Source organism: Megalopta genalis, chromosome 2, assembly GCF_051020955.1.
Source record: "Megalopta genalis isolate 19385.01 chromosome 2, iyMegGena1_principal, whole genome shotgun sequence".
Lineage (NCBI taxonomy): Eukaryota > Metazoa > Arthropoda > Insecta > Hymenoptera > Halictidae > Megalopta > Megalopta genalis.
In genome coordinates, this window is record NC_135014.1 from 18,408,311 (window position 1) to 18,426,119 (window position 17,809).

Sequence of the window (17,809 nt, forward strand, 5' to 3'; positions counted from 1 at the left end):
CGGATCTTTATGCAGAACACAAATTTTCCAAGATGATCATACGAAACAGAAATTAAATAGAAATAAACTGCTTCGTCTAATCATTTGGTTAAGTTGCAAATAGTGTAACGATATTGTTCTATCGCTTCTAATCGTTTCTATGTCTTCATGAATATTATATTTCAACCATTCAATTAGATCATTTCTGTCCTTTTTATTAGGTAGGATGTCCTGTATCTTGATTTTCAGCAGCTTGGACCTGGTAGCTTTAGGTCTGATTCAGCTACGCAATCTGTACGAACTATTTCTATCTGCTAATGGATTCATACAGTTGCATTCTTACTGCAGTTTGAATCTGTTTGACCAGTGACCACGCTGGAATTCGATGCACCTTCGCTGTCGTCGTAACTACATTAAAATCCGACACGAATTTGTAACGCGTGCTCGCAACCATATTAACACCTTATTTACCGTGAGCCTATTAAGCTTTGCAATGACCGCACCGTGCCTAAGAAAAGTTCGATAATTCTGCTTCAAAGAATAATTTCAAAGGAACTTGTTACATCACGTTAATCTAAATAATTCGATGCATTTATGAATCAGATCGTTAATAATTTCCGAGCAATGTATGAAATTCTTCACTTTTGAGGGAAAATTCACTCGATAAAAATGAGAAAACTGTCGATAGATAAAGTGTTAACCAGCCGTTACAGTACGCAAACGATCAGTTCACCGAGGAACCAAAAGCATCAAGTCTATCAGCTTGCCAGAATTGCCATTATCGAAGATCCTGGCGCAAGTTTCTCAGCGGGTAAGCGAATCACGGAACGCCGAAAGGTGTGAAAAATCTGCGAAGTGTCGAAGGTTCACTCACCGAGAAGAAGAGCAGGCTCCCTGTTGTCATCCAGCAGGGCAACCAGGACGAGGAACAGCGGGTGCTGGACAGGCAGGCGATCCACATCGTCGGTGCAATCATCGTACAGCACCACCTCTCTGTAGTGACGTTTCCTGAGAAGCTCCTTGCCCTCCCTGGTGGTAGCCAGGTCAGCGAGGGTAGCTTTTCCCAGCTGAAGCCTGCGCCGGTTGAACCGGTCGGAGCAGTTTACGTTGATGGCGCCTCTGACGTGGTTCACATTATAGAGGATGAAAGGTCGACAGTCGAGGAGGACAGTAGGGTTGTCGGGCTGACGGTGCCCGAGAAGCCGCTGCGCCAGGTCGTCGGCCGAGATGGTCCTGGTCCTCTGGAGCACCAGCTGCCTCTGCAGCGTGTTATTCTCGTTGCAGGGGCTGGCGGGCAGGCTGACCGTCTCCAGTTTGCAGCGTTTCGAGGCGGACAATTGATGCTGATGGAAATGATGATGGTGCAGATGGTAGTGCCGGTGCACGTCGACCAAGGGAAGGTCGCAGTCGGTGCCGCTGCTAGAGCTGCTGCAGCCGCTGATGCTGCTGCCGCTGGCGTTCAGGCTGCAGTTCGCGCTGTCGCTACCGTCGACGATGTCCACGCCGCTAGACGTCGACGAGCTCGGCGAGACCGTCGACGTAGGCGACGACAGAAAGCTGGACGCCCCGGCCGGTGGGCCGGGCTCGCTCAGACTACGGTTCAACACCAACTTCAGGTTGTCCCGAGACCGGCCCGCGGACACCGGCTCGCAACAGATCAGGGTGGACATCGTCGGAGAACCCTCCCGATGGTCCTGATGGCGACGCGCAGGCTTCAGCTCGGGCAAGGTCACGTTCAGGCGCGATCCTGACGCTGGAAGGAAGAAGAGACCGTGAGGGAGGCTGATGGCCGACGCTGCTGGGACTTAGGGCTCGCTAGGGATGATTCTGGCGAAGTAACGCCTTATAAAGGTAAGCATCTTATCTTAGGGGTGAAAGGATTATGGAGATGCTTTCGGAGCTGTGTTCTAATGGAACGCGGAACTGTAACTTAATTTGAGTTTCGTACGATCGGATCGTCGTTGTCATACTACGGATTTTATAAGTTTGTGTTAATCTTTGTGTTTATGAATGCTCTTTCTTGTCAATATTTGAGCATTGCGATAAACATAGGTGTACAACTTATGCATAACACGGATGCGCTTTTTCGTTTAACAAATGATTAGAGACAGAGTCGATTTACTTATTTTAAATTGTCATATGAATATGTACGATGAATGTTAACAAGAAATATTTACTGATGCAACTATCATAAAAATTCTAATGAAGATTATTCGATTGGATTCTGCACATGTACAGAGCGCTTTCATATTCAAATCAGAATTTAGTCAAAAATATATGAATTAGTTACATATTATATATTATAATATATGTATATTTATACACAATATACAATATATTAATTGTATTAATATATTAATTAATTGTGTTAGTAAAAATGGATTAATCAATTAATTGTATTAATAAAATGAATGTATTGTACATTGTATATGGTTTATTGTATGTCAATACATATTATAATATATGTATAATATCAAACCAGTACGTATATCGTTAACCAAGTGATTCTGGTTTTCCTCAAGTACTTTGTACAAGGAAAAGACTAATTTGGCCAACAATGACACTCGTTATCTTAATCTTAAAGCAAAGATACGTCATTAATATTCTTCGTATAACTGTTTCCTAATACTACAATATGGAAGGCCCATAAATGCATAAACGTGTCGCGATTTCGTTGCTACATTATCAGAATGCCGTCAGACGTACGTCCGAGCGACAATAATTCCAATCGACGAGAAGGAGACTGCACTCGTGGTCGTGTGCATCGGTCCTTATCGTGTGGCGCCCTGGGTCAACGATAGCCCGAGGACAAGAAGACGATCGTCGATATCGTGCAGCGACCTTTAATCCATCGATAGTTCGCGCCTTTCGCGTCGAGTGTTCGCCCCGCGGAGCGCCTAATCAGTGAGTCAGTTAATGGTCTCACGGCTTATGGAATCTCGGGCTTCCTCATTGCTTGGCTTCCATGAACTACGATAAAACTGTGCGCGCACGTGCTGCCTCGGCCATCTGTCTCTGGTCGTTAACTCCCGCCGGTTTATGAACGAAACGCGAACAAATAACCGAAACCTGCTAACAGCGATATCGAGAATTGTTCGATACCTTCGGTTCTCGCTTGGGAACGCGATTCTCTGGAAGCCCGACCGGGGTTTCTCGCGAAAATGGCTATGTTGAGATCTAATGGTTCCCTATTTTCTTAGATCGCGGGCTTTCGCACTGGGATCTTTGTATAGACTCTGCGAAAATTTATTGGAATTTTATTAACTATCAAGCTCTAAAAATCTGCGATTTTTTTCATCTTTAATTTGTTATAATTCATAACAACGTCGACGGATTTCGATAAAATTTTCTGCATACGTATAAGTTACCGAGATCTACGAGAGGTATTTTTTTAAATTTCCGTTATAGGCTCAGATAAAAGAGTTGAAAAAACAAGAGCTTTTTTTATCTTTTCTTTTGTCATTCCAAGTAATAGCAAAATTTAAGAAAAGCATTTTGGTCATCGTCTATTAGGCTAGTCCTGCTATCATCTAAAAAAAATTCAAGTCGCTTAGTCCAGTCTTAAAAAAGTTATTGCGTTGTAAACGGTGTTCGAACACTTCTGCGGGCCACTGTACTTCTACAAAGAAGTGTGTGTGTGTGTGTGTGTGTACCTATAAATTTCTCCCAGAAATATTTTTATAATATCAGGAACTGTAAAAGAAAACTATCAAAAACCAGTCATTTCGACTGATTTGGTAATTCTAGTGTCAAGCACACAGATTTAAATGAGATTTAAATTAGAGTAAAAGATTCGTGTTCGCATTAAATTGTACGCATTAACGACGTTTCAACACCTACCCAAACGAAATTTTTCACTTTCTTATCCGATCCTGCTATCGATAGTCCGAGCACAAAGTCCATGAAATCGAAGTTTCGTTGAATTCAATTCGAATTTATTATTCCTCGCTTAGCAAAGTTGTTTATCGGCGCAGAAAGTTTCGATGACTGCCAACCACTGGCCCTTCAGATTCGCGACATTGCTATCATTTTTATCCGAGTGTTTAGAACGACGAATCATTCTACAAGTCACGTTCCGATATACTTATCTGCTTAGACAGCAGACCTATAATTAGTCCGTCTCGTTCTTATTTTGTACCGAGCAATTTACTTTCGCGTCGAAATATTTCGTTCGGTTTATTATTGGACAGCGGATTCGGTGTATTGTTCACCAGGTAAACTGCCAAACTGTACACGCCTTAAAATAATTTGACAACGTAGTTGCGTTTTCTTCGATTCATCAGAATCATCGACAGGAGGGAAATGTATTTTCGTTTGATCTTCGTCTCTCGCGATCAGTTTAGGAAGTTTCTTTCGCGTGCAGATCTACAGTCTATTATTAACATTACATTGTTGCCTTTGTGGCACCAGAGACAATAGCACCAGCGATAAGATTAGAAATAATACCGAGAAGCCGCGGGACTCCGAGATGCTCCAGGGGAGGAGGAGCTTGCGAGAGCTTTCATCGAGTGCAGCTCCGATCGCGGAACTGTTTTGCAGGAATCGCTTTGCCGTGACGCTAAGGTAAATACTAAACTCGATACACAGCGACGGGTTACCGTTCTGTTCCGTGCTTTTAAATAGCAATACGGTCGACGATGAGTCAACCCACCGAAATACGCTCTCCGCGTGTTCGCGGTCGCGTTTCGCGGCGGATCAAGCCGACACCGAAATATTCCACCGTTTGCACAGGTGCTGACCGAGTCATTATCCCAGAACCAGCCACGGAATCGCGCACGCTCTGACGAATCGCCAAACCATCCGCTAGACACGCTCCGAGAGAGAGAGAGAGAGAGAGAGAGAGAGAGAGAGAGAGAGAGAGAGTTTGAATTTATAGAAACCCACCGGGAGTACGTGTAATCAAAAACCACAAGAACAGAAACTGACCTCGGTTCTCCACGCTGTATTTTAAGCTACGGACAACTTCGAAAAAAATCAGTATAGAGGTACGAAAGTGGAGACTTCGCTCTTTAAAATGAGTCTAGGTGGACTGTTGTAAGATTTTTTTTAACCAAGATACAGCAGGTCAAAGGTCAACAATGCTGCAGTCTCAGTTTAGCGATGATTTAGCGGACACAAAAAGGATTCATGAATAAGTGAGATGAAAAATTTTAGTTAAAACAAAATATGCAACGAGAAACCTAAATGCCTGTTCTATCGAATTTTTCATTTCCAAAGAACTAGTATCCAGCAGCAATGATCATTGTCTTTTTAACACGATCTGCAGGAAATCAGTTAGAATCTTATGCTCGATGAATATTTTTAAACAAGAAAAAAATATAATGTACTCCTTGAAACAGGTCTTTTTAGTTAAGAAAATACTTTTCTAACAAAGTCGACAGTTTTCGAGAACCAAAATTCCAAAGGTTATTTTATTTAAGACTGCAACAATGGTCACAGTCTTCTTAACGAGATGCTCGGAAAATGATCCATAACTTTACGACTGACGAATATTTCCGAATAAAAAAAATACGAAGTACTGTCTAAAACATGCCATTTTAATTCACGAAAATACATATTGGACAAATTCTGACAACTTTCGAGAAAGAAATCCCTAAATTTCATTGTTTCTCGTCCTGCTCGAAATGAATCAGTACTCAACAACAATGGTCATAGAGTCCTTAACAAAACGTTGAGAAAATGATCCATAACTTTATGACCGATAAATATTTTTGAATAAAAAAAATACGAGGTAGTATCTCAATCATGCTGGTTCAATGGAGAAAATACTTTTCGACCAAAGTCTCGCAGTTTCCGAGAAAGAAAATTCCAAAGATGAGGTTTCCAGGCTTGCTAGCTGATCCTGATCCTTCAAAATACGCTGGATCCTTTATCAGCACGCGCAACCGGCGTCGCGACGAACGATTCACTCGATTAACCTTGGAGGATGTCGTTCATAAGCGAACCTGAAATAATGGCCGCGACTCCGGTTGCATAATGATCGACGGTGACGTCGGCCACGCTCTTCGGCCGAGAGTGAAAGCACGATACGTCGGCCGTTTTGGATTCGTTGGTTCGTGTACGACGCCGTTACCGTTCCGACTACCTATCTACTATGCGGCAGATAACGGCTAAACGCGACACTTTTTCCCGTAACGTGTTGTTCCGGTGTTTCAGGTGCGGAACCGCCCGATAATCGAGGTGAACGAACCGAGAGCTGCTCCTTTCGAACGAAATTGTGTCACAAACGCACTCTAACTTTCACGAGGTTCGCTCAAATTTTAGAAGGGTGTCACCGAAAGACCTCTGAGGATCATCAAAAGTTCTCTTCCGTTTCACAATATTTATTCAATAAAATAAAGTCTGTTAACGTATCGCCAAAGAAATCTTCATTCGTAGCGTTTCCTTGATTTATACTGGAGAAAGGTTTCGCATTAAACCTACCGAGGCCTAAAAATAACCGATGCGTGCTGCTTTCATTTATCAAGTTTATCGACACCTTTCGGCATTCTTATTACGTCTAAAAATGAGTAGTGAAAATATAAAATTGCATAGACATGAGAATTTAATAATATTGTTCGTTCCTCACAATCGTCTCTTAAAATTTTTTGCATAAAGATCCGCAGACTAATTATGACTGTACGGTGGAGTGTAGAATGTATCTAGATTGAGACAAATCGTTCTCTACGAGAGGGTCTTTATAAATATAAATCTTTGTAATTATAATTTAAATAAGTTTAAAATGAAAAAATGCGAAACCGGTTATTCTGACCGATACGGTAGGTTTAATGTCAAATATTTTGTTAAAGTTGTCACTTCTACGTAGAGCAAGCAACTCGATATTTCTACAGATTTTTTACTACTTTAAAATACTAAGAAATCAGTGAAAGACCTATTGTGCAGACCATGCTGGTTAAACGCTACGTTGCGGAGGGTTAATGTCAACTATAGCGATCGTTTGCCGGAGATCGACAAAGGGCTGCCGAACGATCCCGTGCATCACGTAATTTCTAAGTCGGTCCACGATTCGTCTGTCGCAACGTTTCGGGACCATTGGTCACCGTCCAACTTCCAAATTAGCGGTGCTCGCCGTCCCCTGTCAGTCTCGTAACAATAGCATAATCGCGGTGATAAATTCGCTTTAGACCGATCCCCGAAGTTTCCCGCGAATTCGCGAATACGCTTAAGCTTCGGTTTCGCTGGTCTCTTGCGATTACATCTACTTAATTATCAGCTTAAATGGTCGTAATTTGAAGAACTTCATCCTGTAGAAATTTCTCCGGTAGAAATTAATGGATGTTGTTTTCGAACATGCGCCGGATTAAAGAGTACACGTGTTGTGCAACTTGTACGCTGCGTATAAAGTTCCAGCGACGACTAATGTTCGAATGGTTCGTTCGCACAACGTCGGTAAATACAGAGAAAGTTGTTTTGCCGATCCTTTCATGATTCTCAGAGGTTGTCCAACAGTTTGCTCTTTTGGAGCTTAGCGTTCGCTTGACGACATTTCGTCAACAATCGTTGCAAGATGTTTGCCAACTGCTACGCAGCTTTGGAGACGCACAAGTGTTTGCTTGGTGAGACAATCGCAGTCGCAAGAACTATTGGCGAAACCATTCACGATTTTGATCAGAGCGACCATTTATCTACAGCGGCCCACAAAAGCGTACGTACACACCTTTTAAAACGCAATAAACATCTTAAAATTGAACTAAATGAATCGAATATTTTTTAGATGACAGAGGGACTAGTCTACTGGACGGTGACTAAAATGCTTTTTTCTTTAATTTTGCTTTTACTTGGAATAACAAAAAAAAATAAAAATCTCATATTTTTAACTTTTTTATCTGAACCGATGACGAAAATTTAAAAAATGCCTTTCGTCGATCTCGGTAACTTGTGTGCATGTTGAAAATTTTATCGAAATCAGTGCTGTTTTTAAAATCATTCAACACCTGTAGCTCGACTATTCGAAAATTTTATATCGAAAATCTTTTAAATTTTCGTTGTAGGCTCAGATAAAAAGTTTAAAAACGGGGGTTTTTAATTTTTTCTTTTCATTTTAAGTAACAGCAAAATTTAAGAAAATCAATCAGTTTTGAAAATGTTATCGCGTTTTAAAAGGTTCTGTCGCCATTTTTATTGTAATGCATGTTTAGATTCAAAAATTTATTCGATCAACCTCGATTATCCGGTTTGAGCAGAGTAAACATCGGATAAGAACAATTACTTAGTTAAATTGCCAGATGACATCTTTATCGATTTGTACAATAAATCGTTTTGTACATGATTCGCATCTGATTGAGCTGATTACAGGTAAGATGTATTTAAATAACAGATCGTTCTGATATTGGAGGACCGGATAATCGATGTTTTACTGTATTTATAACAAGGATACGTGAAACCGGTCATTCTGACCGGTAAGTTCGGCGTTAAAGGACATATTATATGTATATACTCCTTTGGTGCAGCCATAACAGAAAAGTTATTTTCGATCTACAAGAATTTCTCACAAATAAGTACAAAATTGAATGAAAATTTTATAGAATCGATGGTATAATAGCGTGACTGGCTACTCTGATTCTGACCACGTACAACCAGAAGCAAAAGATGCGCACAGCTACCGAAACAATGAGCGTCGTTTCGAACCGATCGGGTTCGAAAAAAATGGCGGAGAAGGGCCATTTTCTGGGAGCAGGGTGAGCTGGGGTCGCGAGCAGGGCGCCTGACTTTTGTGTCAATGCCGTGGCAACGGACTTAACGAACTCGGTTGGTCGCGGGATCGACTCGTAGTGAGTCAGTCAACTAATATTAGAAGGTGAGGAGGCTGCCTCTCTGGCCCGGTCTCTCTCTCTCTCTCTCTCTCTCTTTCTCTCTCTCTCTCTGCCCGTGTTACGATACCTCTCCACCCTCTCTCATTCGCTTTCTTTCTCTCTCACTCTTACTTTCTTTCTTACTCTCTCTTTCACTCTCACTCTTCTTCCTCTTTCTCGTTCACTCTCTCTTCTTCTCTCAATCTTTTTCTGTCTCTTCCACTCTCTCTTCTTCTCTCAATCTTTTCTGTCTCTTTCACTCACTTTTGTTCTCTTACTCTCTTTCTCGCCCGTACTCATTCCTCTCTCGTTCTCTTTCTCTCTTTTTTACTCTGTATTTCTCTTTAATTCTCACTCTCTGTCTCCCTTACACGCCCTCTCTCTCACTCCTTCACTCTCTCACTCTCTCTCCTTCTCTCTCGCACTCTTTCTCTCTCCTCTTCTCCCTCACTCACTCTCTCTCCCCCCTCTCTCTCTCTCTCTGTCCCTATCTCTTTCTCTCTCCCCCCTCTTCCTTTTCTTTTTCCTTTTGCCGCCATTCGTTGTTCGCAGCGCCGCCACGAGGAGAGGCAGAGTTTCTCTCTCCGAGGCCCCGTCGAGTCTTCGGGTTCGTTGTTTGGAATGAGTAAACGCCGTGGAATTCGACGCTTCGAGCGGGGCGACCGGGCCCGAGCTCTCGGACTGCGGACAGGTGTAGCGCCAGCACCTGCTGCCTCTGTTCCGCGGACCACTCGAGATCCAGTCCGGGGCCTCATGCCCTCGGAATCATCCTCGCCGGAATACTCTTCTGATCGCCAGCCGAGAACTCGACTCCTTCCACAAATCTGATTGACAGTCGTTCGACATCCATGCAGAAATCAGCTCTTTTCAGTCGAGATATGCGAGACTAACGATTTGTACAGCGTTGGCTGGAAAGCGTATCTCTATTTGCAAAATAGAGCATTCTGCCGAGCATAGTAGAACCTTTGGTTGAACTTAGCGAAGACAGTGAATTGAGCGAACTCGGATTGACATTTGAGTTGAACGCTATTTTCGACCGAAGGCGTCCAAGACAATAATTTAAAGGGCATCTTTCAACAATTTTTAATAAAAATTACTTTGTACTTTATTACATGTACTTCCTCTGTAATCGCTTCTCGACGTTTGCTATAGTCGTCACGAAATTAATTCGGTAAATTGAATAATACAAAATATCGGTAAAAATAGTGTTAACATTACCTAATCGCAATTTGGATATTCATTTGGAAATCAAGAAAGATTTGATTTATCACTGCATCTAAGGTATTATTCGATTATTCTATTCCCCATCCTTAGTTAAAATGTCTTATCTATTGATTTGCCAGTTCTCAGGATATCTTAAAATATTTACAACAACTCGTGTGTGTTATCTGTAGAATTTTTTATATACTTCATGGAGTCCCCAATGTAATTCCATTTATTCGTTTGCATTTATGTCTTTTGATAGCACGATATTGAAGGAACAGTTCGTGATGAATATCTGACAAGAATTTAATGAGAATTGGTGGTGCATTAATATTTGTGGCGACATTTTTTTCAAATTCTTAAAGACAAATTATGCGAGTTCTTAGTGACGAATGTATGTTACAATTGGACTGCGGGTTGTACGCATTTATGACAAAAAACAATAGGCCAAATAGAAAACTGTATCAACATTAGAAGAATTCAAGGTTATTTTTGCATTGTTTTCAACTTATTGCAATCGTTGAAAGAGGAAAAACATTTTCTAACTTACGTTTCTTACAATTTACTTGGACAATTTTTATTTTACACGAAGAGCCGCAGTCTAGTTACAATTGCAATTTGAATTCTTTTCGGATTACCACTGTGCATGTGACATTTGGGACCACAACGACAGGGGATAAAGTTACGATCTGCAGGTTCACTCTGTAAACACGATCGTTAATTCGTTTACAACTTGACGATCTCTTCTGGAGACACAGTGTTTGTTTGCTACTTAGCATCGGCCAGAAATCCCGAGGATGCAGAGTAATGAAACCTTGCTCGACTTTAGTAGGCTTATTGAACGATGTTTAATGAGATAGAGAGACACCTCGGATCTAATGTAGAGTATAGAAAAATTGTTTTACAGGGTGTTTCACCTGAAATGTGATATCGTTTCCAACTTCGATGCATCAAGCATCGGGTAATAGAAGAATTAGATAACGCTAGGTAGCAACTGTTTTATATTGTTTCATAAAAATAAAAAGCATATGTTTATCGCGATTTTTAGCGATTTTTATCATAGCATATAATCGTGGACAAATATACACTTGCGGACAAAAGTTAAGAATTGAATAACATTTGACTAAAATTAACATTTGAATAAAATTTGATATTTTAATACGCGCGTAATATTAATCCCTTGACCCCTTATTAACCCCTTTACATACCATTCTCTTCGCAGTTACTGCAATTAGACAATTTTCAATTGCAATAATTTCTTAGAAGGGAAAGAAAATTGATGCTTGTTGTGTGCCTATTTAGGCACAAGTAAATTTTTACTTGAATGCTTAGATATTGATGACAAGAGATTAGAATTTTATTCCAATTTTAAAGAATGGAATAACGTCTATACTCAATAAGTTATTACTAAAAATTTTCGCGACGATTCGAACTCAAGTACAACTACAAAGTATGGCAAGAGGTTAAATTAAAAGTGTGCACATTATAATGGAGTATTTAATACATTGTTGATATTGCAATATTGTTTTATTCACTGTGTACGACAAATAGAAAAAATAATAAAACAATTTTAAAATAAGAAAAAGGAAAATAAAAAATAAGAATTAAATTTATATCTTCGTTGACGCAATACAAATCTTTATCCTATCTTATGAATGTTTACTACACCCACGAATACGCATCTGTGTAATGCGTCTCTTCATTTTTGTCCGTAAGCGTATGAGGGCACTTTCTAAAACGGAATATAGCTTTTCCAAAATTGGACCAAACGATTCGAATCTTTTGGAGATAATGGAAGGACTAGTTTGCTAGATAATGCATAACAAAATTTTTGCGAACAAAGAATCACATTCTCCAACATTTTTATCCGAGTAACTTGCGAGTTACACAGTTCTCACGACAAAAACTAGAATAAATCTAGAGATTTTGTCACCTTCCAATGGGTGTTGCTTGTTTTTTATTGCCATTTGTTGTCATTACATCTAGCAAATTAGTCCTTAGCAAATTAGTCTTAAAAATATATTCAAGCGAATTGGTCCAATTTAACGAGAATTATGTACTCCGTTTTAAAAGGTGTTCACATGTATAATATTTGTCCATGGTTGATACGTCGAATGTAACAGATTCATTGAATAAATATCCAATAAATGTATTTTGAAGCCTAGTGTGTTAATTACAACGCCGGACATAATCTCTATCGATCGATACAGTAAATCGTTTCGAACGCGGGTTGACTCGGTCGAGCTGATTGCAGGCGAAACGTATTGGAACAATAGCGAATGTTCATAGATGATTGTCCCACTGTACATAGAAAATTTCAAATAGTTTTAAGGCAAAGCAAATTTCCCGAGAAACTAAAGAGGAGGTCATCCTGTTGCAGGTGGAACCATCTGCATACGTTCTGCGCTTCGGAAGCAAACCGCAATCCTCTCAGCACATTCCCAGGACAGAACGAATTCCCCGCACCGACAACGACAACAGCAACAACCAGCGCACTATCTAATCAACTTCGACCAACAAATTCGATTACCGCAGTCCCGACTGGCTGACACACAATCCCACCGTTAAGACAATTCGTTCTCATCCTTCCGCCCCGCCCTTAGGAAAGCCTCCGACAAGTTCACGAATCCAGGAGCGAGAACAGAAGGACCTGTCCGCGTTTCGTAACAAGAAACGCACAGTGGTCGATGTTTCTAAAAAGTGGGACAAAAATCGGCCAGTGTCGCTGTTGTCGGCTATAATGATTTGACATCATCGCTGAGCGTAATAATGGCTTCATTCGTAGAAAAGCCCATGAGGCCAACTATTGCGGTGCCCAACGTAATTCGAAGTATAAGAGACAGATCTAATATTTATTTTCAGATATTTTTTAGTTCGGTTAAAATTGTTGATCTCCCATTTTTCTTTTACAACTCCTGGCATTACAAAAATGTTTCTAAGAGAAATTGATAAACGAACTTCTTTATTCAAGCTTATATTATATTCGAAAACGTACGAAGTTTGAATAAATCGAATCTTGCAACTGTTATAAAACAATATACATTAAATATATACTAAACCTACCACGGTGAAATGGCCGGTTTTTTTAGTTTACAATCATAAAAGTTGTACAAACACTTTCGTTTTAAATTGTTGAATGAATTACATTACCGGAGCAACTACTGTAATAAAAATCGTACAAAATCTAAATAAATTGGATCTTCTCACTTTTACGAGGACCAATGCACCCCGATCAAGGTCACTGCACGGTAGGTTTATTGTTAGGGTATTTTTTAAGATATTTCCCTCGAGAGATGAAAATGGGACATCGTTGGGCTTATTTACGACTTCGAGCACATAGAACTAAGCCAACCCCAAAGAGCTGTAGCCACTTTTCGATTCTTCAACTGCAATAAAGAATATTGGAATCGTATGCAACAAGAAACAAATCATTCCAACACATTCGAAAAAAAGTTACGTGCCAGTATTATACGAGAAATCGAACCTAAACGATTCGTTGATCAATGTAATATATGAAAGTCGCATTCAGAATCAGTTTCCAAAATAATTCTGAACTTTACTTTACTTTCAGACGTTAAGCGATCTCCAATCGTTCGAACTATTTCGCTTATAATTGGGACAGAGCAACGCTTATCAACGTATCAGACAGTAATAGATCAAGTTACACGATCATTTTCAATCTACAAACTCGTCTATTTTCTCAATTTCGTCTTATTATTAATGGTTATCGACCACTGTGCGTCACCGTTCCTTCACGGAAGAGTTCCCACCTGAAGCGCAGCCGAGCTCGTTGCTCCTGCTGGAAGGTTTCAGCGTACGCTAACAGCTTCTCAGCCGGTGATCCGCTACCGATTACGTTTCCAATTACCCCGATCGTTGGTTCGCCAACACCGGAGCGACCCTGACGACGAAAACCGCGTGTCTCCACGATCGGAGTCCGTTGTTCGTTGTCGTTCGTCCGAGTTCGTCGACGATCGCTGACGCTTCTCGACGATCGCCGATGTTCCACGACGATCGCTGACGCTTCCCGGCGTTCGTTAACAGCTTTACCAATGATCCAGGGTGTGCAGCAGGGATCGAAATGTGGGATCGATTGGGCCCGCGGTTCGTCGGAGCACCTACCTTTCCCGATCGGTGGAACCGGTTCGCCTTTACGACGGAACGAACGGCGTTGATCAACGCCTCGTTGATCGCGATCACTGACGGTGACGCAGCCTCGACGTCGATCCGTTCACGAGGTTGTGCACTCCGTATTCCGGTAATCAGGGCCGATAATCCACGTGCGACCGCATAGAACCACCACTGTCCTCTTTCGCCGGAGGTTTTCTCTCGGGGATCGTAGAATAGACAGATAAAGAAAGACGAGGGATAAAGACAGAATAGAGGGGGTGGGGGGTGAGACGACGGCCAAGGGGTGGAGACGATCTCGCCCTTAGGCGGGCCACCAGGAAGTTTTAGGGGACCGGGTTCCGCTCAGGAGAGCGCGATCGGCACGCGGGCACCGCGTACCCCGTGCCTGGCTCGTTCCGTCAACATTTCCGGTGAACGATCTCTCTCTGCTTGCCACGATCCAGGCCGGAAGTAAACACCGATGCGTGTGACACCGTCGATCGGCCGAGCGTGCTCGATGGATCCGTACACGGCGGCCGACGAGCTGAGACTGAGCGGCTTGCGCGCCAATAGAGAGACCAGAAACACACACGGAACAACACCGATCGCGATCCACGCGAGCACTATAGCGTCCGCGAAGCCACGGCCCGGAGGGGAATATCGGGGAGCTTTCTCTGTGTGCGCGGATGTAGGTGTCCGTAGGTGAGCAAGAGCTTGTGGTCGGCTCTGCGTCAGACGGAGGAGGACTCGCGGAGGTAAACGTGCGCCCGATTCAGAGCGCGCCAGCGCGCAACTAACAGATACGTATGCTGGACGAGCGAGGATTCGGTCTTTGGTCGGCGAGAATTTTTTCGCAATTTTTTTTAGGACATTTTTATCATCATTTACGAATTTCTTCGGAACTTTTTACGAATTTTTTCGGAATTTTTTCGTTCGAGAAAGAAATCTTATTCGAAGATCTGTATTCGAAAGTAAACGAGAGGAAAGAATAAACAAATTCAATGTGGTTTATTCGATAAGCGTAAATTGAAGTGCGCCCGAAAGCAAACCAGAAACTCGGCGATTGGTCACCCGGCTACACTACCCTCGGTTAAATTTGTATATTGATCGAGAATAAGAGTCCTCACACGAAAAAGGGCCGATAAGGAGCAGAATTTTGGTCATTACGTTGAGACCAGGAAATCTGAAGTGTGACGACAACGAAAGAAACATTTTTAAGACAATTTTCTCAAGTCGATCAATGAATGCGAACCGTTGATATCTCTCGCTACGGTAGCGCTTTAAGAGTTTTATTGATCCTCGTGAACTGTGTTGCATGTCCATTGTTGGATTATTTTATCCTTGATTTACGTCAGTTATAACGTGCGTAAATTTAGCAACATTTTTATTAAATTAATAGCTTCCATAAGTGGAACAATCTTTTTATAGAGGACATTAAAAGAAATTTGTATTTTTATCTTTCAGAAAATTCAACAAATCTTTCCTGTCTATATATACTATGTTTATTACTGTTTAATATATTATGTATATTACTGTGTTTTATATTTATTATTGTGAACATCGTAAGCATTGTAAACATTATAAATATCATAAATATTGTAAACATTAAAAATGTGACTCTAAGTATTACGTTACTCTCTGACTATTTTCCAAAAATTCCAAAGCTTTTGATCTATTTTAATGTACCGCTTGATCAACACGAATTAATTCGAAACATTTAATTAGTTTTAGAATGTACGGAGTGTTAATTAAATAGATTGTTATATTAAATAATAGTAACACCAAGCAACAATAATATTAAATCATAATAACATTAAACAATAGTAATATTAACTAATAATAATATTAACTAGTAACAGTATTAACTAATAGTAATATTAACTAATGATAATATTAACTAGTAACAATATTAACTAATAGTAATATTTACTAATAGTAATATTAACCAATAGTAATATTTACTAATAGTAATATTAACCAATCGTAATATTAACTAATAGTAATATTAACCAGTCGTAATATTAACTAATAATAATATTAACTAAAAAGTAGTAGCAGTATTAACTAATAATAATATTAATTAATAGTAATATTAATTAATAGTAATATTAATTAATAGTAATATTAACCAATAGTAATATTAATTAATAGTGATATTAGTGATATTAGTAGTAACAGTAGATTATTCAAAGAAGACCAGAAAGAGAAAGAATGCCGAATCGTCGTGCCGCCGCGCCGCCAAAAGTGTCAACGATCCCGACAGTCGATCATCGTTCGCATAACGAGCCTGAAAACCAAGAGCCCGTTTCCACTCGGCGCTGTTGACGGAAGAAGTCTCGCATTACCAGAAAATCGTGGCTACTAATTCCCACGACAAACGATCGGGCGAACACGACATTAAACATTAAACAGTCAGCTCCTGGCAGATTTTTTCGCACGCGTGCGGCGAAAATTAGTGGCCACTTAGCGGGTCTACACCGTGGATCTTTTAATAAATCTCGAGATAAACAGAACGTTCAAAGTAACCTGGTGCTAAACTGGAAAGCAATTCTGTCCAGACGACTTCAATAAGTTTATCCAATCTCGCTTCAGTTTGTTAATCGTAGCTCTGCTGTTTTTCTCGAACGTGAACGAAAATAGCTCTCAGACATTTCCGGTAGCGTATTTCGGGTACCGTATACGCGTATGTTCAGGAAAATTTTTCCTGATTTTCGGTGATCTTAATTGTTCGAATTCTTGGGAGAGAAAAAAGTAATTTTCCAAGATTTCTATTCTTTACAGGACATCTGTATACTATCTGTATTTTATTCCTTTTGCAAAATAAATGTTGGAAATTTGAAAGATTACATATCTTCTGTATGTAAGAGAAAAGAAATTTTATCTTCGTTGAAATGAGATGAAACTCTTCGAAAAGCCAGAAACATTTTACGCTATACATGAAGCTGTGAAGAAACATTTGCATTTTATAGTTCGGTAATTAAAATCTTCCACGAAATGCAGAATTAAGAATAGACTTCAGAAGCTGCGCATTTACTTGCATAAACTATAGTAAAATTGAAGGAAGATGGTCTATGTTTCATTGAATAAATACATTCATAAACAAAACGGAATTCTTGATAATTCTGATTCGTTTGCAAAAATATGAACTCGATTAAATATTCACAATCTGGCCTCTGCATCTAAAATATGCTGTTTGGTAGCTGATCACTACTCAAAATATTAGTTGCATGAAACAGGAACCAAATAGAATAATTATCCAATGATTATAACGACTTGTCAATACCAACGAAATGCAGTCAAATCCTAATCTACTGATTGATCCAACAAAAGATAATTCAATGCCTCGAGTCCGCCAGAGTCGAAGGAAAATTCTGTGGGATACACTTGTCTCTGGTGTCCACTGAACAATTTTCAATAATAAATTGTAGATAATTTCTGCTCCAAGTTCACCAAAATGATAAACTCGATTTTTTCTCTCACTCTTTCCCGAACCAACAGTGTCGTACGGCACTGTAAAGTCGACCTCTGTGTGCGTGCATCGTTATACGAACGAATGCAGTCACGTACACGTGGAGGAACACGTACACGTGACTGGTAGCCAGCCAATGAGTCACCGCTCACGCTCGGCGCACACAGAGCCACGCAACACGCGTGTACACGCGCGTACGCATGTGCGGGCATAACCCCGAAGGGCTTCCTCTTTTTTCGGGAGGATCGATGACGAA

At 40.6% G+C, this 17,809-nt stretch overlaps 1 protein-coding gene and 1 long non-coding RNA gene across 4 annotated transcripts in view; one reads left to right on the forward strand and one right to left on the reverse strand.

Annotated features, from left to right (window-relative positions):
* LOC117220636 (dual specificity protein phosphatase 10) overlaps nt 1-17,809 on the reverse strand; it is a 142,618-nt gene that overhangs the window by 89,210 nt on the left and 35,599 nt on the right. Inside the window, exons 1-2 of one of the 3 annotated variants that reach the window (XM_033470810.2) lie at nt 14,097-14,687; nt 854-1,732 (exon numbers count right to left, since the gene is read on the reverse strand). In XM_033470810.2, coding sequence (XP_033326701.1) covers nt 854-1,649 — 796 coding nt within the window. In that variant the 5' untranslated portion in view covers nt 1,650-1,732; nt 14,097-14,687. Of the gene's footprint in view, nt 1-853; nt 1,733-13,744; nt 14,058-14,096; nt 14,688-17,809 lie in introns of those variants that run through there. The other 2 variants (XM_033470811.2, XM_033470809.2) reach the window with 2 other exon arrangements.
* On the forward strand, nt 1,727-13,386 carry LOC143258796 (uncharacterized). The gene is made up of 2 exons (XR_013032666.1): nt 1,727-1,830; nt 12,355-13,386. It is a non-coding gene; the product is annotated as an uncharacterized LOC143258796 (long non-coding RNA).